This window comes from Dendropsophus ebraccatus, chromosome 6, assembly GCF_027789765.1.
Source record: "Dendropsophus ebraccatus isolate aDenEbr1 chromosome 6, aDenEbr1.pat, whole genome shotgun sequence".
NCBI classification, from domain to species: domain Eukaryota; kingdom Metazoa; phylum Chordata; class Amphibia; order Anura; family Hylidae; genus Dendropsophus; species Dendropsophus ebraccatus.
Genome location: NC_091459.1, coordinates 108,262,204 through 108,288,228, shown reverse-complemented (window position 1 = coordinate 108,288,228; position 26,025 = coordinate 108,262,204). Strand labels below are relative to the sequence as shown.

Below are 26,025 nucleotides of genomic sequence, written 5' to 3'. Positions count from 1 at the left end.
CATGGCTCAGTGTGTCCATCAATCACATGACTGCCTTCTCTCTGTGAGCGCTCATATGACCTGGGATACACAGGACTTCCTGTTTTCTGACGGTTTCCTGTTTTTTGAGATATAAAAAAAAAAGTCAGAAAACAGGAAGTGCCGTGTTCTCCATGATAACTTAAAAAAAAAGTATGTTAATTGCAAACTTGCTTTATATCACATTTACTGCTGATTTAGATTTTGAAAGTTATAATGACACTTTAAGACATCTATGCAAGACTGGTTTCACACACACATAATATGGAATTGTATTTGTGCCTGTATTATAGCTGTGAGTCCCAGCCCGGCTGCTGGTTTATCACATAAATCTATAATGTTGTTGGAGTCATTAGACCCGGGGTTGGGCTAGGACACAAGAAAGTGCTTATATTACACTTAAATACGATGTAAGAACATTTGTTATTGGATTTCACGGTCACGATAGCACTCAGCATACCCAGAAATGATGAAACTGTTTGTTTTAATCATGGGATGTCTGTGATGTCATGTGAACTCAGCACTGGATCATACATCTATAACTTCACATCTCACAGCAGTTTCCATCACTTCTCATAGTAAGTTTATTAGTGGTCATAATGATCATTTTCCACCGCACAATATAGAACACCAGCTATTTTCAGGATCTATTAAAGAAGATCTCCTTGCTGACCTTAACTCACTGCGGTTAATATTCATGATATTAGAATAATTTGCCTGCAGCATTTGGTTAATCAGCAATGAGCTGGGAGTTATCTGATGCAGTGTGATATCCCACAGGAAGCCCAGGCATGTGTTATTGTGCAACGTCTGCTATGTCCAGCTCTATTATTCCACTGCAGGGACAAATTCCACACTTTAATTCTCTTATCTCTCCGGAAGGTAAAAACTCTGTTTATGGCCACGTGATGCAGTCATCATGTAATGTTACAACAATCTGCATAGGCCAAAGCAGGGGAGATCCAAGTCCACTCTGATTGATTTCGATAGAAGATGGTGAAATATGCAGGAGACATGATGTCACTTTTTTTCTGCCTGTTTTTGCTCTGAAGCTCCCATAGAAATCAGGACAGAATCCCTGAGCTGACCACGGATAATGGCCTGTGTTAAAGGGCCCTAACGTGGACCATTGATACTAGCCTTCTATGGCTGACACATCTCTATGGGAATTTTTGTAGGCATTTTTTTTCTGCAGATATCTTGCAAGTCCACAACATAACTTTGAAAATAAATGTTTCTCCTATAGACCAAATTAACTAGTCAGTGTACTCAGGGCTGTATTACCAGCTGTTTCTATCAGATCTTCTATCTTCTGAACATCATATTGATATCTCATCAGTCTTAGGGCCCTATTCCACAGTAACGATAATCGGCCGGATCGGCCCCATTTGGCCCGATTCGGCCGATTATCGTTCGGTGAAAGAGAGAGAACGATCAGCCGATGATCGTATCATCGGCTGATCGTTCATTTAGGGCCAGACCTAAAATCATCGTTCCCCCACCGCGCATCGCTACGGTTGAATAGCGGTGCACGGCGGGCGACCGACGATTTGAGAAGAAACAGCAGCAGCATCATCATACATTACCTGGCTGCAGGGCTTCTTCTCTGCGCTGTCTTCATCCTCGGGTCCCGCGCGCTCTGTCTTCTGAATGGCCGGTCAGCTGACGGAGCGCTCAGCCAATCACAGGCCGTGACCGCTGCGGCCTGTGATTGGCTGAGTGTGGCCTGTCAGCTGACCGGCCATTCAGAAGATAGAGTGCGGGGGACCCGAGGAGGAGACGGAGCGAAGGACAAGCCCTGCAGCCAGGTAATGTATGATGCTGCAAGGACATCGGTAACGATGTCCTTGCAGCCCTCGCTCAGCAATCATCGGGCCGTGGAATAGGCCCAGTAAACAAGCGGCGATCTAGCAGATCGCCGCTCGTTTACATAGTTGATCGGGCCCTCCTTGTACATCCCCACATGCAGCAGATGCCAGACCCTCATGCAGTAACCAATAGGTTGTTCCTTCAAGACAACGCCTCCGCTCACACTGCAAAAGTGACCACGGCAAATGTGATGGAGCCAGGCTTCCAGCTGGCTGACCACCCAACAGATATCGCTCCCTCCGACTATCATCTGTTTCCAAACCTGAAGAAACACCTCAGGGGAACCAAATTTCACCCCATTTCTTATGCCATTGCTGCTACGGGTGACTAGTTTGAGGCCCAACCAAAATCCTTCTTTTTGTAAGGTTTACAGAACTTGGAATACCGCAGTAAGAAGTGTGCTGACATCAGTGGAGAGTATGTGGAATAAATGTAAAGTTTCATCTTCCTATCTTGTTTCTTTCGGGGAAAAGCCAAAGACTTATCAGCGGCCCCTCCTATATGTTGCACTTTGCTATGCTGGGTGATAACCGCAAACCGACACTCATGCGGATGAACAGGGCCTCAATGTGACCCACAATTGGCGGAGGCCTTAAAGTAGTAAAACATCCATTGGAGAGAAAGATTTTCTGTGTCTGTAGGGTCGCAGAACATCCTAGAGCTTTATATGTACATTGAACATTGAAAGAGTAGTAGATGCTTGGAACAAACTTCCAGCAGAGGTGGTTTGTAAATCTACAATAACAGAATGTAAACCTGCCTGGGATATACATATATCTATCCTAAGATAATAAGAAGGGAAATACTAAAGGGGCAGACTAGATGGACCCGGTGGTCTTTTTCTGCAGCCAATCTTTTATGAGCAGAGATGGGCAACCTATGGACCTCCAGCTCTTGCAAACTACAATTCCCAGCATGCCTGTGAAAGCTTTGGTCGTCCAGGCATGACTAGAATACCACAGGTTCCCATCCCTGCTGTAGAGGTTAGGAGCGCAGCACCGCCCCCTTCTGGCTCCAGGCGCCGCTGCTGACACATCACTGAGAAGCAGACGACCACCCCACGTGACGCATCCACGAGCGCACGGCGTATGGACCAAGCCCTGCCGCCCGCTACTGTACAGCCCGCTTCCCATCCCGTTGCTTAGCAACCAGTGAAGGAATCCGGAAGTTTATTGTCCGACTTCCGCCTCCCTCCCTTCTGACGTTTCCTGACAGAACTTTCATTCAATCCCGTTCATCCACATGAAATCGTTAGAAGAAGTCGCACGACCCGTCCTCTGCCGCAACCCTCTGCCCCATACAGCGCCGTTACCATTCCTCTTCTTACTTGCTTGCCCTTTAACGTCACTGGGCCCCGCCTTCAGGAACGTGACGCTCCGAGGCCACGCCCCCAGAACACGTCACTGGCCCTTGACTGTGCCTGCTAGGTGCCGCCCGGTGTCTCCCGGTGTGTCGCCCCCGCCCGGTGCTTCACCATGGCGGCCAGCGCCAAACGGAAGCAGGAGGAAAAGCACCTGAAATTGCTCCGGGAGATGACCAGCCTCCCGCACAACCGCAAGTGCTTCGACTGCGACCAGCGCGGCCCGACCTACGCCAATATGACGGCGGGGGCCTTCGTGTGCACGTCGTGCTCCGGCATCCTGTGAGTACCGGGGCCACCGGGGATACACGGGGGATCGGGAGGGCGGGGGCGCTGCTGCTGCTCCTCATCTGCCGGTCATACATGTATACTATGTGCCTCATAGGTGTACAGCCTGTCACCCTGTATATCTATATACAGCCTGTCACCATGTATATCTATATACAGCCTGTCACCATGTATATCTATATACAGCCTGTCACCATGTATATCTATATACAGCCTGTCACCATGTATGTATACTATATCCTCATACATATCTATATACAGCCTGTCACCATGTATATCTATATACAGCCTGTCACCATGTATGTATACTATATCCTCATACATATCTATATACAGCCTGTCACCATGTATGTATACTATATCCTCATACATATCTATATACAGCCTGTCACCATGTGTGTATATACTATATCCTCATACATATCTATATACAGCCTGTCACCATGTATGTATACTATATCCTCATACATATCTATATACAGCCTGTCACCATGTGTGTATATACTATATCTTCATACATATCTATATACAGCCTTTCACCATGTATGTATACTATATACTCATACATATCTATATACTGCCTGTCACCATGTATGTATACTATATACTCATACATATCTATATACAGCCTGTCACCATGGATGTATACTATATCCTCATACGTATATACAGCCTGTCACCATGTATGTATACTATATCCTCATACATATCTATATACAGCCTGTCACCATGTATGTATACTATATACTCATACATATATACAGCCTGTCACCATGTATGTATACTATATCCTCATACATATCTATATACAGCCTGTCACCATGTGTGTGTATATACTATATCTTCATACATATCTATATACAGCCTTTCACCATGTATGTATACTATATACTCATACATATCTATATACTGCCTGTCACCATGTATGTATACTATATACTCATACATATCTATATACAGCCTGTCACCATGGATGTATACTATATCCTCATACATATATACAGCCTGTCACCATGTATGTATACTATATCCTCATACATATCTATATACAGCCTGTCACCATGTATGTATACTATATCCTCATACATATCTATATACAGCCTGTTACCATGTGTGTATATACTATATCCTCATACATATCTATATACTGCCTGTCACCATGTATGTATACTATATCCTCATACATATCTATATACAGCCTGTCACCATGGATGTATACTATATACTCATACATATCTATATACAGCCTGTCACCATGGATGTATACTATATACTCATACATATCTATATACAGCCTGTCACCATGGATGTATACTATATCCTCATACATATATACAGCCTGTCACCATGTATGTATACTATATCCTCATACATATATACAGCCTGTCACCATGCATGTATACTATATCCTCATACATATCTATATACTGCCTGTCACCATGTATGTATACTATATCCTCATACATATCTATATACAGCCTGTCACCATGCATGTATACTACATCCTCATACATATCTATATACTGCCTGTCACCATGTATGTATACTATATCCTCATACATATCTATATACTGCCTGTCACCATGCATGTATACTACATCCTCATACATATATACAGCCTGTCACCATGTATGTATACTATATCATCATATCTATATACAGCCTGTCACCATGTATGTATACTATATCATCATATCTATATACAGCCTGTCACCATGTATGTATACTATATCATCATATCTATATACAGCCTGTCACCATGTATGTATACTATATCATCATATCTATATACAGCCTGTCACCATGTATGTATACTATATCATCATATCTATATACAGCCTTTCACCATGTATGTATACTATATCATCATATCTATATACAGCCTGTCACCATGTATGTATACTATATCATCATATCTATATACAGCCTGTCACCATGTATGTATACTATATCCTCATACATATCTATATACTGCCTGTCACCATGTATGTATACTATATCATCATATCTATATACAGCCTGTCACCATGTATGTATACTATATCCTCATACATATATACAGCCTGTCACCATGTATGTATACTATATCCTCATACATATCTATATACTGCCTGTCACCATGGATGTATACTATATCCTCATACATATCTATATACAGCCTGTCACCATGGATGTATACTATATACTCATACATATCTATATACAGCCTGTCACCATGGATGTATACTATATACTCATACATATCTATATACAGCCTGTCACCATGGATGTATACTATATCCTCATACATATATACAGCCTGTCACCATGCATGTATACTATATCCTCATACATATCTATATACAGCCTGTCACCATGTATGTATACTATATCCTCATACATATCTATATACAGCCTGTCACCATGCATGTATACTATATCCTCATACATATCTATATACTGCCTGTCACCATGTATGTATACTATATCCTCATACATATCTATATACAGCCTGTCACCATGCATGTATACTACATCCTCATACATATCTATATACAGCCTGTCACCATGTATGTATACTATATCCTCATACATATCTATGTACAGCCTGTCACCATACATGTATACTATATCCTCATACATATATACAGCCTGTCACCATGTATGTATACTATATCCTCATACATATCTATATACAGCCTGTCACCATGTATGTATACTATATCCTTATACATATATACAGCCTGTCACCATGTATGTATACTATATCCTCATACATATATATAGCCTGTCACCATGTATGTATACTATATCCTCATACATATCTATATACTGCCTGTCACCATGTATGTATACTATATCATCATATCTATATACAGCCTGTCACCATGTATGTATACTATATCATCATATCTATGTACAGCCTGTCACCATGTATGTATACTATATCATCATATCTATATACAGCCTGTCACCATGTATGTATACTATATCATCATATCTATATACAGCCTGTCACCATGTATGTATACTATATCCTCATACATATCTATATACTGCCTGTAACCATGTATGTATACTATATCCTCATACATATCTATATACAGCCGGTCACCATGCATGTATACTACATCCTCATACATATCTATATACAGCCTGTCACCATGCATGTATACTACATCCTCATACATATCTATATACTGCCTGTCACCATGTATGTATACTATATCCTCATACATATCTATATACAGCCTGTCACCATGTATGTATACTATATCCTCATACATATATACAGCCTGTCACCATGCATGTATACTATATCCTCATACAGCCTTTCACCATACATCTCCTCATACAGCCTGGCTCCATACATGTCCTCATACATGTATACAGCCTGGCACCATTCATATCTATAGACAGGCTGTCACCCTACATTTATAGTATGTGCTTCATAGGTGTGCAACCTGTCGCCATACATATATACCATGCTCTTATACCTTTACACAGCCGATCACTATGCATGTCCTGATATATACGTAGACACACACACACACACACACACACACACACACACACACACACACACACACACATATGTGTGTGTGAGAGTATGTTTATGAAATCAAGAAGATAAACTGCTCTCATGGAGCCAAACGGTGCCTGTTGGATGGTGTTGACCATGGGCTTTGCTAGATATCCCTAAGATTGTGTGTGTGTACAGGTATGCAGTCTGTCAGTGACCCTAGTCAGTGCAGGCAGGCAACTTACTGGAGCGTTTTCTATAGATGTCTATAGAACTTTTTACTTGGCCATTAATAAAATAACATTGGTTTCTGGACAGGTCTGACTAGCTTCTAGTTCTGTAGTGGTTTAACCATACTATGTTGTTTCTTATTGTTGGTATCTTATGTTTTTATTGTTGGGTCAGTAAGGGGCAGCTATCTGAATAGGACGACCCATAGACCTATAGCTCTCCATGCTAGGAGATGTAGTAGAGTGCTGGAAGTTGTCAACTGCTCTCTTCTCATTCATGGTTCATGGCTTTGTCCTTGATGTGACATATTTTTCTTGATCCATGATGTCAGTGGTTCTGTGTCACCCAAACCATGTGCTTCATAGAGCTAAATTATCATACAGGGAAATCGTATGCAAATGATCCCTCCTCCAGAAAGAATAAAACTCTCCGGCGCTCTGTATGTCTGTATGACCCAAAGAGCCTCAGTTTGCATACTTTCTCCCATGTGAAAACATCCAGATAGTTTTCTTTTAAAGGGTACCTGTCACTAAAACTAACTTTTCAGATGTCATCAGACATGCCTAAAGTTATTGATCAGAGCGGGTCTCACTGCTGAGACTCTATTTTGATCAGAAGATATAGGCGGTGAAAGAGCATGGCAGCACAACCCTCTCCCCGGCTGGCCCTATAGTCTATCAATAGATTCTCATAGGAGTCTATGGGGATTATTGACAGACTGTCGGGCCAGCCGGGGATTGCATCAACCTGCCACGATCTTTCCCCGGCTATATTCTCTGGTCAGAGCGGGGCTCGGCAATAAGACCTGCTCTGATCAATAACTTGATGCCTGATGACATCTGAAGTTAGTACCCTTTAAAAGGAAAACTAACTCTTCACATGTCATCAGACATGCCAAATTTTATTGATCAGAGCGGGTCTCGTTGCCGAGACCCATACTGATCAGAAGATGTAGCCAGGGAAAGATTGCGGTTGTGCGATGGCAGTCCTGCCGTCCGTCAATATTCCCCATGGACTTCTATGAGAAATAATTGATGGAATACAGGGCCCGTCTGGAAGAGGGTCGTGCTGCCATGATCTTTCCCCGCCTATGTCTTCTCATCAGAGCGGATCTCAGCAGTCAAATCCACTCTGATCAATTACTTTAGGCATGTCTGAGAACATGTGAAAAGTTAGTTTTAGTGATGGTGCCTGTTTAAGTTTCAGTTCTTCATTTTTTTTACTTTGTATTCTCATGTAGTTGTAAGAATGTTGTTCAGCTACAGCCAGCTGTATAGGCTCCCATAGGCCTGAACAGGTGCTGGATACAGGTCTGTTCTGTGTAGCGCTATGCTTGATCAGAGCAGGGTCTGGGAACTGCAGGCTTAGAAATCTCTCCGTGGAAATGGGGATGTGCAACCGTAAGGAAGATAACAGCCTATCATTGCCATGACTGAGCTGTTTAGTTGGCTCCTTACACATCGCCCATCTACAAGATTGGTGCTCGTATTGGAATTTGTTGGTCCCAAATAGTTAAAGCACTATGCTGCTGTTCTGACACAGCGGGGAGCTTGAACTGTTTCGGTATTTACTGCATCATATTGAATTATGATGCAGGGAGTCCTGCAAGAGTTGAAAAGTTAGTCTGTGATATACAGTCACCTTACAGACCGTACGTTTTCCACATCCCGATATTTAGAAGCAAGTAAGCGCCGACCTGTCAGGTCAGCGATCGATTGCTTCTCGTCCCTTACTCACTGTCTGTGCTATTACACACACAGACATCGAGCAGGTGGGGGGTGGGGCTTGGGAGATTGGGGGTTCTACCTGGATGTTGTTTAGATGGCCCATAAATAGAAGAGAGTGGTGGTTTGGGGCGACAGGCAGCAAACCATCGCTATTGTGATGATTTTTTTTTTTTTTCAACAGGATTAGGCTGGGTTCACACTGCGTTTTTGCAATTAGTTTTTTTGTGTGTGCATCCGTTTTGATCTGTTTTCCCATTGAATTCCATTATAAAAAAAGAGCTAAACGGATCCGTTTTTTTAACGTGCACAAAAAATTAGTCAACCTCATTTTTTGTCCTTAAAAAAAGGATCCCTTTTTTTTATAATGGAAAAACGCATCAAAAAGGATGCACACACAAAAAAAACGGATTGCAAAAACGTAGTGTGAGCCCAGCCTTAAAGCGACTCTGTACCCACAATCTGACCCCCCAAACCACTTGTACCTTCAGATAGCTGCTTTTAATCCAAGATCTGTCCTGCGGTCCGTTTGGCAGGTGATGCAGTTATTGTCCTAAAATAATACTTTTAAATTTGAAGCCCCGTGCCAAATGGGAGTATTTTTTGCCCTAACTTTGCACCACCCCTCCGTCCCTCCTCCCTGCCCTCCTCATCATTAGGAATGCTCAAGGCAGATTGCCTCCTATTCCCCACCTGTGGCAGCCCGGCACATGGGCTGGATCGTTAAGGACCTGTGCAATGTTCAGCATGGAGAAAATGTTTCAGTGGCATTCCTAATGATGGAGAGGGTGGGGAGGAGGGAGTGCAAAGTTAGGGCACAGATACTCCCGTTTGGCACGGGCTTCAAATTTAAAAGTATTATTTTAGGACAATAACTGCATCACCTGCCGAAAGGACCCCAGGACAGATCTTGGAGTAAAAGCAGCTATCCGAAGGTACAAGTGGTTTGGGGGGACAGATTGTGGGTACAGAGTCGCTTTAAAGAAAACGATCAGCCGACATTGTACATTTAGGCTGATTGTTACCTTTTATGCTACGTTTACACGGAATGATAATTCGCCCGATCGTACGATTAACTATGTCGGAGTAACATTTTTTTTTCATAACAATCAGCGTTTCGACGGTACGATATAGCGTACAGAAAATTCGTTTTGCGATCGCTTAAGCCTATCTCACAAATTGGTTAAATCGGCGAACGACTGTTTACACGGAACGATCTGAATTTGCGAACGATCAATGATGATTTGAGAAGTTGTTGAAAGATCAAAATGAACGTTTTCTCGCTCGTCGTTTGATCGTTCGCAGCGTTTACACAAACGATTATCGTTCGAATTCGATCGTTATCGTGCAAATTCGCACGATCGTTCCGTGTAAACGCAGCATACGCGTGACCTATTACACTAAACAATTATTGGCTGGAATGGCCAGTAATCGGCCAAGTTTGGTGTGATAGTACCAGGGCTGTGGAGGACCTGGAGTCGGTCCCTGATAAAATTCAGGAGTTGGAGCTGCGGCTTGCTGACTCCACAGCCCTGAGTAGTACCCTGACATGTACATGTGACTCTGGCCTCAGGTTGTGTCTTCACAATTGTGTTCGGCATGCAACGTAACCAAAACCAGGCCCCTTTTTTTTCCCCAATAGCTTTGGGATGTTGCTGGGATTATCGGCAACATTGTGCGGCTATTCGGGAACAAATGGGGTTGTGGTTTCAGCCATGTTCAGAATACGGATATAAAAACACAGTCTTGAGGACGGCCCAATGTGTGGCGGAAGCGAGCACAGAACTGCTGGATTGGCGTTTTCTTACTGATGATCTTACAGAACGCTGTGCCTGTGCCAGATGAATAGGGCTGTAGTGCTGATCTATAGTGTAACTATCATGGTGTAAGCGTATGTATAGCTGGTATGAAAATCATTGTAACCTAACCTGAAGTATGTCTCCTGTCATTACCTTACATCTGTATATCTCCGTGTAATAGCACATAGCAGAGATGAGCCGATAACCCCAGGGACGCCAGGCTGTGGAGTTCACTGACTCATAACCATAATAACTTATCTAGCACCAGAGCAACCAGGTTATGCCGCCTTTGTGGTTGATATTGGTTATTTCATTAAACATAGAAATAATTTACTGCAGCATGACAGAAATTATGGACAGAATGCCATCACATCAGTATAGAGAGGCTTCAGCGGGGTGCGCGGTGCCAGGCGTCCAGATGGAAGGGCCGCATGTACAGAGGAGCTGCCTAGACAACATGATGGGGAATGGCAGCAGAGCTGCAGTGGATAGAGGAATAAAATCCAATTGTTTCTGGAATTGAAAGATTTACTGAATAGAGAATAAGGTACTTCAGTGTCATCCACAGAATATCTCATACATGTCTGATAGGAGCCCAACCTGGGAAAGAAAAGGGACAGGTAGAACCCTTTTGCCTAATGTGGAAGCTGATAATTCTGGGGGATAATGAATAAAGATCTATGGTTGTTAGGCCTCCTGCACACAGGCAAAGTGGATCCATAGGGTAGGGACGGCCCATAGAGAGTCATCCATGGGACACCTACAGTCACTGATCCTGCATGTGCGAGAGAGACCTAAAGTATATGAGCCCAGACTGCAAGCTGGCCTTTCATGTCCAGGTAAATGCACAGACTGTGGAATCTACAGTCATGGGCATTGGCCCATGAACGAAAATAGGTCCAATAGAATCCGCAATTGCAGTGTATGGACCATCTTCTATGGCCGTGTGCAAGAGACCTTACAGAAACGCCCGAATAATCTCAGCTCCCTGGCTACTTCGGTAATGTTCACACTTGATCTGCATAAAGTCTATGGAATTTCTCTTTGTATTCGAAGCGGCACTATCAGCAGATTCGGGCCAGTGAACCTGCTGATAGGAGCCAGCCGCTCTTTGTCCATCCTCCGTATACCAGCGTTTTCGGCTATTTACTGGTATGCTAATTAGCAGACCTGGAGCATTTCGGGCGTTTCCCATGCTCCCGGAGCACCCGCTTGGGCTGCCTTGCCTGCCTCCTCCCGGCCCGCCTACTATGCATATTCATATATGCATAGCTAGGCCGCTTGTTACGGCGCATATGCAGAAAGCAGCCCGTAACAAGCGGCCTAGCTATGCATTTATGAATATGCACAGTAGGCGGGCCGGGAGGCGGCAGGCTAGGCGGCCCGAGTGGGTGCTCCGGGAGCATGGGAAATGCCCCCAAATGCACTGAGCACGTTAATTAGCATACCAGGAATTAGCCGAAAACACCGGTATACCTGACCGCACCGTTATACGGAGGACGGCCAGGGAATCCAGAGGCGTCTGGCCCGAACCTGCTGATAGTGCCGCTTTAATGTGAATCTGCACACTGTAAACTGTTGTGCAGCTTTTTTTTTATCTGAAAAAAGCAATGTCACCCACAGATTTCATGTATGCTAAATGGACAGCAAATATGCAGTGTGAACCTAGCCTAAGACTTATTTAAAGGTTTTTTTTTCTCCACTGAGGACCAGGTGCTCTGATGGCTTCCTGTCCCCAACACTTTCTTCCTATTCCAGTGATGTGCCAACTGCAGGAAGTCCTCAGCCAATCACTTGCTGTTTTGGGTCACCCCAGTGAGCAGTTCTTGCAGGGTCAACACATGATTGGAGGTAGGAAGAAGTGGAGAGCACTAGTGGATGGGAGATGTAAGGGATCAGGGGCAAGTAATTATACCTTACTGTTATCTTGAGCAAAACCTGTTGTCCTCTGGGCTAACAATGGCTTAGGTCTAGTACAGATCATGTTTTTGATCCAAGAGTGTGGACGGACAGTGGAAACATATTCTTCATATAGCTTCTTTTTCCACCACAAACTTTATGTATATTGATTGGTGATGCCAGGAGGGTCTGACCACTAATGCCAGGAGGGTAGGAGCGGTAGCGGCAGATGTCAATGAGGAATGGACATGTTGGGCATAAGACTCCACATCATTGCCCTTTAATAAATGAAAATTGCACTATGATTGGTTGCTGTGGCCGCTGTTCCTTGTGATGTTTTCATTGGTACCTGTGTGATGATAATCCTGAGTTTTTTTCCACAGCATGTGATGTGTGTAAAGCCCGTTTGTACCCCCTCCCCGACTCAGGATCTTTTTTGCTGGGTTGGTTCTCCTGAAAGTTCTGACTCTTCTGGGAAAAAGATGTAAATGTCATAGATAAAATCCAAGTGAGATTTCTTTTTTGATCTTTATTGCCTCCTGCGGTGGGACTTTACATCCTATATCTGCAGGTATTGGTAATGGCTCTAGGATTATGCATGGCGTAAAGGGACGATAGAAGAAAAGGAAGTTCTTGTATACTTCACATCATGGGTTTGCGCTGATAACCTTTCACTTGTAACCTTTGGTGACATTTTGATCATTTTTTTTTCTTTTTCTGATGTCAGCATAATTACCATTTTATAGCAGATCTTTTTCTTTTAGTAAAGAGACCCCAGTCCCGTTATGTGGCAGACGACAGGCAATGTTGAATATCTATGTAAGTAGATATATCAGTCTGCTTTATGGTGGTATTAAACTGAAATATTGCTGTCCAACTTGTCACCGTTCAACTAGAGCCTATTAGACTGCTTGGTAATAACATGAAAGATCACTGGATCGCAGTCATGTTGCCCAAGGTTTTTGCCCAAGCCGCATGGATATAGGAAACGATAGAGGAGACTTTGGGTCCTATTACACTGAGCGATTTTTAACGACTAACGATAAGCGAACGCAAACGAGATTGTTTATCATTAACCTGAAATCGTTCACCATATTACACAGAATGATAATCGTTAGTTACGATCATTACTATGATTGCTATTGCGATCGTTACTATGATCGTTTATTCCTTCTGATCCCAGAAAAAGAATGAACAATGTGCAATTACACTGAACGATTAGTGAAAAAACTTGGAACTTGAGCGAACGTACGTGGAATTACAGCGAACGATTAGCGAGCGATTAACGATAATTCTAGGTTCGGATCTAAATCAACAACATACGAACGATTTTTCGATCGTTGCCTGCAATTACACAGAACGATTATCGTTTAAATTTAAACGATTTATCGATTTTTCGCATGATAATCATCCCCTGTAATAGGGCCCTTATTGTCTAGACATGCTCTGTGACCTATGCAGAGGTCATTGTGCAGGGAAGAGTTAGTTGTGTTCACCTATTGTGAATGACCTGATCCTGTCTTATCTATACTATACACTCGGTTTACCTTTTGCTGTAATCCCATCATTGCTAAAAATGTTATCTTCTCTAGTGTAAATCTGCTTTGTGTGACAACAGTGCTATAGTATTCTGTGTTATGTTAACATTGCTTTACATTGTATAGAAAGCTCTAGATAATTCCGCTGAACAATCCTGCCACATCGACTGTGAAGCCAGTCCGGCTGTTCTTGCTGAGCAGGTTGTATTTTTATCAATAAGATGTGAACGGGTTCCAAGTGTTTGTCGCTAGTTAGGTCTGTTAATATTTACCTGCGTCACAACGCCGGGCAGCCAGCTTGGCGTTCATGTCCTATCTACAAATCTCTGCCATTAGCATATTCATGTCTGCAGGGTGGTCAGGGCACAGGATCCAGCTTAGCACATTTCCCATCATGCCCGGCCTTATTATGACACATGGGAATTCACCTGCAGTGGTTTCCATCTTTACAATGTATATTCCTCCGGGGGCCAAGAAGCATCTGCAGCTGTAATATACCTGCTGTAAAATAGAAGCCTGTAGGCCACAAACATCACCCTGCAGCCTGGAATCAGCAGCTGTGTAGACAGAAGGCAATGGTCGCACACATAATAGTGGTTTCTGATGTATTAGGGACCAGGCTACATACCTTATCAGCCATTCCATTTTTACTGAACAGTCAAGATTTCATAGTCGTCGTGAACAGTAATTGCCCCATAGTCTAGGCTCATTGGTTATCACATAGCTGGGGTTTATCCTGACCTTGTGAGAGGAGATTAGACTGTTATACACTACAGCAGGATGGGGAATCTTTGGCCCCGCAGCTTACAGTTCCCGTTATGCTGGACAGCCAAAGTAGTTTTACTGTCCAGGCATGATAGAAATTGTAGTCTTGCAACAGCTGAAGGACCAATGTTCCCCATCCCTGCACTACAGGCTCAGACCCGATGGTTTTGTGGCTATTTGAATCTGGAAAAATGCAACAACGTGGTAACAGGGAATCTTCATGGACGTGTCTTTAGAAGCTGAAAAGGAAGTCTTGCACACCTTTCATACCTAGGCTACATTCACATTACATTTTGTGTTCATATTTAATTACTTTTTGCCTTATACATAAGCATAGCCAGCTATGCTGTTGTATACAGCTAGAAAATCGTGTGTGTGTGTGTATATATCTATATCTGTATCTATATCTGTGTGTTAGACAGTTGAGTGTTCTACTGTATGGCCCCGTTCACACTGAGCAAGAACATTGGAATTCCGCGGCGGAACTCTCCACCGCAGAATCCCACTGTGCTCAGTGTGCTGCTTTCAGTGAACGAGAGGGAGAGCGCTCCTCCGCTGCCGCCGCTCTCCACTCCATGAGGTAACATGTAATTTCTTTGAGCAGAGAGCGGTGGCAGCGGATGCGCACGCGCCCTCTCCTTCACTCAAAGCAGCACACTGAGCACAGCGGGATTCTGCGGTGGAGAGTTCCGCCGCGGAATTCCGACATTCTTGCCCAGTGTGAACGGGGCCTATGTCTTGACTATGTAATAATTGCACAGATGCTGCTATTAAAATCAAACCACTGAATTTTATAGAAGACAAACAAGAACATGTAGACCTGAATATAACCGTAGGGCTCTTATGGTGAAAAAGCTACTCAGACCCCTTCCTCAGGGGCTGTATTATTGAAATATATTCTATATTATAGCCACTGAGGAAGGGGTCTAAGTAGGACCCAGAAACACGTCTGCAAACCACTCCTATGCACTAATTATTACTAAAGATTTTTATATATATATATATATATATATATATATATATATATATATATTTATATTTATATAGATCATAGACTGCAACCTTTGTAACACAAGTTAAATCCCACACTACTTGCCAGCAGAAGAAATCAGACGGACGCGGTATGACACCTACCACTACGCTAGTGCCATACTACTACGCCAACTGGGCTGTAGGAGTTCAGGCCTAGGCCGCATCAGCTGCGCAAAAACTAATCTCTACTACAAGGACATGCACCCCGCCTGAGCCCGCTCCTGTGACAGAGGCCACTACCGGGACACGCACAGTGCTAGTGAGGAGGACTGTCCCTGCAGACTGGAGGAGAGGTGTCTGATGACACTACCAGTCCTTGTATATGTCTCCCTTAGAGTAACTAGCAGTATTGGTGATCCCTGTACAAGGCATATCCTTCTGCCCTAATATATTCCAGCAGAGATATGTATTGGGCTAGCTGCAACCTGTAGTGCCACGACTTCATAAGAGTTGATAAAGACAAAGGGAACAGTCTACCCATTGTCTCCTAATCTCTGTATAACAATAAAGTACAAAATGAGTCAATAATGTTCCTAAACCAGATATTGTTACAACTGTGCAACTCATAGTCACCCCCAGCTGTGCCTCCCCAACAACTAGGGGGCGCCTCACAGTGTGAGAAGGACTGCATTACAACCTCTAGGAATGTGTTGATAAGCATTCACATGTCGGCTCTGATCAGTGAGTGTGCTGCAGAAAGTGCACTGGTCTGACTAAGCTGGCACTGTTCTAGGATCACTGACACAGTACAGTACTAGAAAACATAGGGGGGGTTACTGATGCACTAGGTTTGCAATGTGCTATGTGGACAGAAAAGAAAGAAACAGCAGCGCCACCATTTTTTTTTTTTTTTTTTTTTTTTTTTTTTTAACATTTAGGCACACGAGAAAGAATGTTGATTGTGACAATGGCCTTATTCCTCCTGGCAGTGGTGCCCCACGCCAGCCTGGCATCAGTACATTATCTGCTCCGGCTCTGTACTGTGTAGTGGGTATTAGATAAACCAGGTGTAGAAAAACAAGCAGAATTTTTCCTCTTTGGTTTTATCAGCGATTTGTGGAAAGTCTGTAGAGTCTGGAATCCTTCAGCATGACGTAGTGTTACCCTTACTGTTAGGTTACACCCAAAACCATCACATTTTAGTTATCTGAATGCTTTACTTGTAGGTGCCCGACCTTCTGGCTAAGTGATGTAGCCCCCCTTTGTACTGCGTGGGCACTTGTATCCCTCCTAGCAACCCGTCTTACCCATCCAGAAATAACATCAGACATCTTGAGAGCAGAATATAAAGCTGCAGCCACAGTGTGGGCACTCCTGGCATAGTGACAGCAGCGTCCCCCCTCTGCACACAGGTTTAGCTGTCTGTCTGGGCTTTGTCTTTGCCGTCTCCTCTGTCTGTAGCTCGGCAGTGGCTGGATGCACCTGGAGTGGACAGATTTATGTCTGTACTGCCGCTGGCAGCCGCTTCTGCACATATTTTCTCACATGTGCTGATCATTCCTGGAAAAGGGGATACTCCTATCCAGAGACACCAGTGGGCTTCACCTGCATACACCACTAGCCACTTTCCACAGAATAGTGCTTTATTGCTGGTGATAAACGCTCCTGTATCACCATGGTGTGTGCTTTCCCTTCATCGCCTTCTACACATCTGACATTACAGTGACCCGCTGTCTCCTTCCATGACTGCAGTTCTGCTCTATCCCACTACAGATATTCTTCTTATTGGAAGCTGCTGCACTATAACATCTGTCAGCCAGAGATCGGTGGGGTGTGCTGTGAATGTCAGTTTACAGATGAGGATTGGCATTTGCCCTAGTATGTTTGGGAGATACAGGGATTAGATTATAAACCCTGCCGGGGATAGGAACTGATGCGGGTGATGACAGTCTCCTTACACTGTTGTGAAATATGTTATCGCTGTCTAGTAAGAAGAATATAAAGTAGTACTGGCTAAAAAACAATATCCAATGTGAATTTCAGTTTTAAAGGGGTAATCCAGCAAATAAAAATGATATTATTTTACATTTCTTTAAGGAAGTTATATGACTTTGTAATATAACTTTTTTTTCAAAGAAATTGTAGATATGTTTTTACTTCTACAGAGCAGAGAGCTGGGATAGTTGTCAGTCACCACCATCACCCTGACAGTCACTGGTAGCAGCTGTGTCACCCCCTTACTGAATAAAGTTCCCCACAACCTCCTGCTTCCTCCCTTTTTTGAATTTTGCAGGAATTTTTCTTTAAAGGGGTTATCCAGCGCTACAAAAACATGGCCACTTTCCCCCCTCTCGTCTCCAGATTGGGCGGGGTTTCAAACTCAGTTCCATTGAAGTAAATGGAGCTTAATTGCAAACCGCACCTGAACTGGAGACAAGAGAGGGGGAAAAGTGGTCATGTTTTTGTAGCGCAGGTTAACCCCTTTAAGGACTTGTGACCAATTCAGAGGCCATTTTTTAGCTAGACCTTAGATGATTATTGGTCCGTAGCATAGAAGGGTATTGTCATCTCTTATTGCTAGGTTATGCAGTCCCCTTTTGGTCAGTGGGAATTCAATGCTTGCACTTCCGGGTCCCCAGTGAGCTGGCAACCATATTGGCCCCTTTAACCTGAACGGAGCCTTGCTGCACTTTCCCTTTTTTCTCAGGATCGGTGAGTGTACCAGAGGTGAGACCCCCACCAATTATAATGGGGTGCCATATTTTGAGATGAGTAAGTTGCAATACTGTAGTAAGAACAACTGATATCATGATTGTGTTCACATTAGGTCAGCCTACTATTATCCATTAGAGGATTGCATAAACAGGAATTTCCTAATATACATCTGTTTGAGTGGGAGAGATCTGGTGTTAGAGTGAGGTAAGTGTATTGGATACCCACCATTGCTCTGCACTATTGAAAATGGCATTTACTATGTTGCCGCAGATATTCACTTGTTAAATATCCTGTGTCCTCCCAATGACTGTCCTGTGCAGGTTCCTCCATTGTATGTGATCTGACAGAGGAAGGGAGTGATTCTTCATGGGTAACCACTGAAGTTTAGGCATTTCCTAAGTATATAGGGGTAGATTAACCACAGGAAAATCTTCATAGGGATTCTCCTTTCTGAGACATTGGTGTCCTATTGGTTTGAACACTTGGTCGGTTCATAGCTTAATGTTGGTGGAAGTCATTGTCACCTGTTATGTTAGGGCACGTAGACTAGTTATAAGCTGAGGAGAGGACAACTTCTTCTGGTTGATCACTTACTTTGTGTTTGTTCAATATCATTGTCAATATCATTGGGCCATTCACTGACATGTTGTTCAGGTACTGAGTATTTTTAGTCTTGTCAACCCTGTTAGTCTGGTTGAATGGCACCCATCTGAGGAGCACACCTATTATACAGCCTATACGAGACAGTGTTATATAGATTTGTAAATTACTTTTTACTATTACTATTTAATTATTACTATTAAAAAACCACGTCTTCCATCACTTACCAGCTGCTGTATGTCCTGCAAAAAGTGGTGTTTTCTCTCCAGTCTTACACAGTGCTCTCTGCTGCCACCTCTGTCCATGTCAGGAACTGTCCAGAGCAATAGAGATTTGCTATGGGGATTTTCTACCTTCCTGTCACGGATAAGAATGGCAGCACAGAGCCCTGTGTCAGACTAGAAAGGCTACACCACTTCCTCCAGGACATACAGCAGATGAAGTACTGGATTTTTTAACAGCACTAATTTACAAATCCGTTTAAAAAGCTGCTCTACCGATTTAGTTTTTTTTTTTTCTCTTTCAAAACAACTAGTGTCAAATTACCAGAGAGCTGTAATTTACTTTAATTAAAAAAAATCTCCTGCCTCTAATGTAAGATAAATCTGTTGGATCACGTTCAGAGGATGGAGGCCGAAAAAGTTTCCTGTAGCCGTTGTTCGGTTGCTGTGCATTATCATGGGTTTTTATGGGAATCTATGGGGGTCATAAGCCTCCAAGTGACATCTGTATAAATGTATGTGCCCAAGGTTTTCTTATGGAAACCTCCGACATGCTGCAATATGCCCATGTGAAAGGAGCCCAATGCTGTGCATCAGCCCTATGTATACAAAATATGATACTTGATGTGTATAGTAGGTAATTGTGTGACTTCTAATACTGACAGTAATGCAAAGCTATGAGGATGCTCTCAATACAGGTATTGTTTTCCTGCCAAAAAATGGAATCAGTAAGTGTTATGTTCTGTTAGAACAAAGAAGAACTATTTTACTATTATTTACACACTCTAAATGTGTATGAGCACAGAGAAGGAGCTGCTTGTATATATCAGCTGAGTGTTACTGGAACCTATGGTGGGTAGAGAAGACATCTGTGCAGGAACCCACTTCCTTCTCTCACCACGGACAGTCAGTGGGGGGAAATGAATAACTTGTTAAAAGGTGCACTTGTTAGTGGAGGTCTGCTGGGACGTTCATGCACAGTGTAGGCATCCATGGTTTACAGCAGACACCCTTTTATGCTTTGCATTACACCACTTCTTTGCTATGCCATGACATAGTGCTGGTGAAAGTGCGCTGAACTTAAAAGGCTGCAGTGTGCTGTAGGATGATATACAGTACAATATGAAAGATGGCATGTGGAGGGAGAAGGGGGTTACTGATGCACAGGCTGGAGGATGGTTTATAGTACAATATAAAAGATGGCATGTGGAGGGAGAAGGGGGTTACTGATGCACAGGCTGGAGGATGGTTTATACTAGTACAATATAAAAGATGGCATGTGGAGGGAGAAGGGGGTTACTGATGCACAAGCTGGAGGATGGTTTACAGTACAATATAAAAGATTGCATGTGGAGGGAGAAGGGGGTTACTGATGCACAAGCTGGAGGATGGTTTACAGTACAATATAAAAGATTGCATGTGGAGGGAGAAGGGGGTTACTGATGCACAAGCTGGAGGATGGTTTACAGTACAATATAAAAGATTGCATGTGGAGGGAGAAAGGGGTTACTGATGCACAAGCTGGAGGATGGTTTACAGTACAATATAAAAGATTGCATGTGGAGGGAGAAGGGGGTTACTGATGCACGGGCTGGAGGATGGTTTACAGTACAATATAAAAGATGGCATGTGGAGGGAGAAGGGGGTTACTGATGCACGGGCTGGAGGATGGTTTACAGTACAATATAAAAAATTGCATGTGGAGGGAGAAGGGGGTTACTGATGCACGGGCTGGAGGATGGTTTACAGTACAATATAAAAGATGGCATGTGGAGGGAGAAGGGGGTAACTGATGCACGGGCTGGAGGATGGAAAAGTTTTCTGCTTGAAATTCCTCACCTATTCAGCTCTGACAGAATAGGAGCAGAAATTGAGCGGAATTCGAGCGGAATTTGAGCAGAATGCAAGCAGAACTCAAGCAGAATTCAAGCCCCCATTGACTTCTATAGGATTTCTCTAGCAGAATCCACCCAAAGAATTGACATGTCATTGCTTTGGGCAAAAAGCAGATCTGAGGCAGAAAATTCTGCTCTGAAATTGTGCAGTGTGAACAACAGAACGGAAATCCCATTGAACACAATGGGACATTGCTCTGTACATATTTTACGGGAGGAATTTCAAGCTGAAATAAGAGCGGATTCCTCTTCAATTCTTCACCTTATTCCTCACATTTTCCTCGGTATGCACATACCCTTAGGCCCTGTTCACTCTGAGCAAGAAAGTCCGAGCTCTCCACCGCGGAATCCCGCCCTGCTCAGTAGGCTGCTTTGAGTGAAGGAGGACACCGAGCACGGCGGGATTCCCGCCACGGAATTCTGACGTTCTTGCTCAGTGTGAACAGGGCCTTGCAGTACAATATGAAAGATAGCATTGGAAAGGAGAAGGGGGTTACTGATGCGCAGGCTTTGCAAGGTGCTATGTGAGCAAAGAAAATATTCCGAAGCAGGAGCAAACCAAGGAAGGGGGGTTATCTTACAGGGGTTTTCTGAAAAAAGAAAAAACAATAACTTGTCCCTCATCCACTAGATAGGGGGCAAGTATGAGATCGCGGGGGTCTGACCTCAGAGCCACATCTACATTCATTCTGTATAGAGACGCTGGAGAGCTGAGCACAGAGGTGGGCAAGTGAGCACCAAACTGGCAGAGCAGCGCTCGCTTACAGTGCAGGGTCATGCTGTTTAATACAGACCTTAGAGGCTTTTATTGATCCATCTATACAGGGGGTGACGGATTCACTGTGACATTATGGGACTTCCCCTTCCTGACCAGTAATCGTAAATCACTTTCTCTGGAGTAAGAGAGTCCTAGGATGCATGCGACTCAGAATGCTATCGGCACTATTGCAGCAGCTAGTCAGCAGACGTTTGTGTGGACCCCTAGTCATAAGGACACCATAGTGTCACAGCATGGAGATGGTAGGACTACTTTATCATCGTCACCGTGTTCATGGATGACTGTGTTTAATGTGATATGGGGTCTAGAGGTGAGAATACCAGCTGGTCATTGTCCTTTTTTTATTTTTTTCTTACTGTAACACTAGTGCTTTCCTATACAGAGAAAAGTCTTTTGACACTTGAGTCCAGGCATGGACAAAAGTTTAGCAGTTGTCACCTAAATCTGTATCCCTCATAGGGGAACATTAAAGGTGGTTTCACACATGTGATATTTGAAAAAACACCACTGCAGTTTTCATGCGGCTTTTTTAAGCCAAAATGGGATGAGAATATAAATGAGACACGTCTGTACGACTTCTTTCCGCTGGAACCACTCCTGGCCTTGGCTCAGGATACTGCAGCAAAAACTGCACCACTCTGTGTAGGAAACATATACCCTATTAGGAATTCTGATAGAGAGGAGTCATATGTTCCTTATTGCTCGCGTGGTCTGAGTGGACAGAGTCACAAAGAGCGCCTGTCACTCCAGAGGACCTGCCCGATCCTGTGTGAGGGTACAAACCCACTTGACGTATTTGCTGCGTGAATCAGTCTTAAAAATAAGCAGGCAAAACGCAGGTTGGCTTTATCCGATTGTTCTGCGTTAAAATACGCAATTACGTATTTTTGAAGCGTGAAGCTTGTTGTTAGCAAAGCATCAGTTGTTAACAACCTGTGCGAAAAACGCATGTAGCTTCATGCTTCAAAAATACGCAATTGCGTATTTTAGCACAGAACAATTGTATAAAGCCAACCTGCGTTTTGCCTGCTTATTTTTAAGACTGATTCACGCAGCAAATACGTCAAGTGGGTTTGTACCCTTACACTGACAATTTGAATGAACACTGTTATGCCTGCCCTCCTGTGGTGACGCTACAAGGAAACTAAACATTTACTACCAGGTTCCCCTTCTACTTTGTGATCTGCTCATTGTCAGGGGATGCTGCTAACATTATATGAATTTTCCATAATGAAAACCCCTTTAAAGGTGTATTCCCATTTCAAGAAACTGCTACTAGCAGATCAGCGGGGGTCTGACCACCACAGTCCTGAGAAGGGGATAAAGCCGTCTCTGGAATGAATGCCTATGTGCAGCCAGCACTCATTGATTCTCAATATGGCCCCTGAGCATTGCCCCTCTCCTTTGGCTAGAGGATAACTTCTTGAAATGGGAATACCCCTTTAGGGTCACTCCTGTGTTGTCAGGATTCTGGGATTTAGCCTAAATATTAAAGGGGTTATCCAGCGCTACAAAAACATGGCCACTTTCTTCCAGAGACAGCACCACTCTAGTCTCCAGCTTGGGCGGGGTTTTGCTGCTCAGTTTCATTGAAGTGAATGGAGCTTAAAGGGGTACTCCAGCGGGGGGGCTATTTTGGGATCTGGGAGGGGGTGGCTGAGAGAAAAGACGTCCACTCACCTCCCCGGATCCAGCGGCGGGTTCCGTATCGCGGCGCTCCGGTCCCCGGCCGCTTCCTCATGTCTGACGCTCAGCCAGTCAATGACAGAGGTGGGATACGTTTCAAGTCTGCTCAGATCCCGCCTCTGCCACTAACTGGCAGACGTCACGTCTCGAGCCCGTGTCAGACACCAGGAAGCGGCCGGGGACCGGAGCGCCGCGATACGGGACCCGCCGCTGGATCTGGGGAGGTGAGTGGACGTCTTTTCTCTCAGCCACCACCTCCCCGGCCAGATCCTAAAATAGCCCCCCCGCTGGAGTACCCCTTTAATTGCAAACCGCAAATCCTCCCTGTATGTAAATAGAAGTGTGTATATATGTAGATGTGCGTGTGTATCTGTTGCTTTACCACCTGAAGTTGTTTTCTGATCTTGTCAGATCCTGTCCGTACCGTACCTATTCCAGGCTGGCGAAGGACCATTGAATGTCTTGCTTAATAGGAATCTGTCACACCCCGTGCCGGGGCAGAGCCCGGCCGACCCCCCCAGAGACCCTTATACTTACCCCGGAGAACAAAGTCCGGCTCCTGGAGCTGTTCCCGCTGCCGAGATATTACCGTCGGAAGCCCGGCTGGTGCGCATCAGAGATGAGTCAGATGCCCATAGAGAATGAATGGAGGCGTCATTCTCTATGAGCATCGGACTCATCTCCGATGCGTGCGCGCGCGCCGGGCTTCCGACGTTGATATCTCGGCAGCGGGAGCGGCTCCAGGAGCGGGACTTCGTTCTCCGGGGTAAGTATAAGGGTCTCTAGCGGGGGTCAGCCGGGCTCTGCCCCAGCACAGGGGTTGTCAGGTTCCCTTTAAGAGTGCTAGTGCAAATGTATACAGAGTCATATAAGCTGGTAGTTCAAGGGGCTGTTGGATCTAGTTCTGTAATTGTAAAAGCCAGAAGCGCTGCACGACTGCAGAAGTAAATGCAAAGGTTTACTGCTTCGGCTAAGATACAGGTTCTGAACTTCCCATTGAGAATTGATTGAATACCTTTATAACAGGAGAATTATTGTGAAAAGTGTCCTTATTTTCCTCTCCCTGTATACATTATTGAGCAGTAAGGGAGTAAGGGCTTTGTGATGACTGTAATATAGTGTTGCTATATATTCTGTATGTGCGGAGTGTGCCAGCTGTCCTGGGTATTATACACCTACAGCATCTGCCATGCTGCAAGGTACATATACAGGTAACTGTACACGGATATCCTATCTGCCGGGGTGTATATAACCTGTTATCTGTAATAGACAGATCTTCATTAGTATAAGATTGTGGGGACCTGTAGTAGTGGTGCTGCTGATACTGTGCCGTGTTTCTGTCTTCTTGGGTTAATCATGTTCCTTGGCGTTTGACCAGGCTACATGGCGTCTGTGCTTCTCAGATTACAGGAAAATCAGATTTTCATGTTAATTGCCTTAATACCAGGCAATGCCTTTATAATAAACATTTTATGTATTTCTGTTTTCCGTCCTTAAAAGTAATGTGTTATGGATGAGGTATTCAGGTTTAGATAAAAAAAGAGGGGGGCGGGGGGGCGGCGGCATATTGGCACACATGTTTTCTTGCATCTTATTGCACTAAATAGACAGTATGGCTAAATAGATCAGTAGAGGCTGATCTGAGTGTTTGGTGTTACTATCTTCTCAGAATTGTTCCTGAAAGATTCTTCGCCTATTGTCATTGATATGTATGGCCAGTAGGGACGAAAATGTGTATGACTGTATTGGTAAAACAATTGTTCATCTGATGATCGGTCGCTTGACTGTATGTTGCAAGGCCATCTATATCTAGGCCTCCAGCAGTTACATAGAGCTGTTATGTGATCATCCTCTGTCCTAGTCTACACAGCAAAGCTGTCAGCAGTAAAAATAAAAAAGAAACATTGGCTAGTGAACAGTAATAAAATGGAAATGTTTCATCATTTGATGGTAAATAGCTCATCTGTAAGGGCCCAACCACTGGGACGCCCACTGATTAGAGTTGAAGTCCCCTTTTCTCCAGTGTAAATGGTGGGGCTGCATTATCCTTTACCACTGCTCTATTTTTTTTCTGTATGGGACTTCTAGTGATTAGTAGGGGTCCTGGCAGTCAGCAAGGACCTCCAGCAATCCAGTAGTGATAACTTTCAGTCTTCTTGGGATTA

At 43.9% G+C, this 26,025-nt stretch overlaps 1 protein-coding gene across 7 annotated transcripts in view; it reads left to right on the top strand.

The window, feature by feature from the left end:
- Positions 1-3,077: 3,077 nt before the first annotated feature.
- AGFG1 (ArfGAP with FG repeats 1) overlaps positions 3,078-26,025 on the top strand; it is a 49,806-nt gene continuing 26,858 nt past the window's right edge. For 2 of the 7 annotated variants that reach the window (XM_069975575.1, XM_069975573.1), the window contains exon 1: positions 3,085-3,529. In XM_069975575.1, coding sequence (XP_069831676.1) covers positions 3,363-3,529 — 167 coding nt within the window. In that variant the 5' untranslated portion in view covers positions 3,085-3,362. Of the gene's footprint in view, positions 3,530-26,025 lie in introns of all 7 variants that reach the window. The other 5 variants (XM_069975580.1, XM_069975579.1, XM_069975578.1 and 2 more) reach the window with 5 other exon arrangements.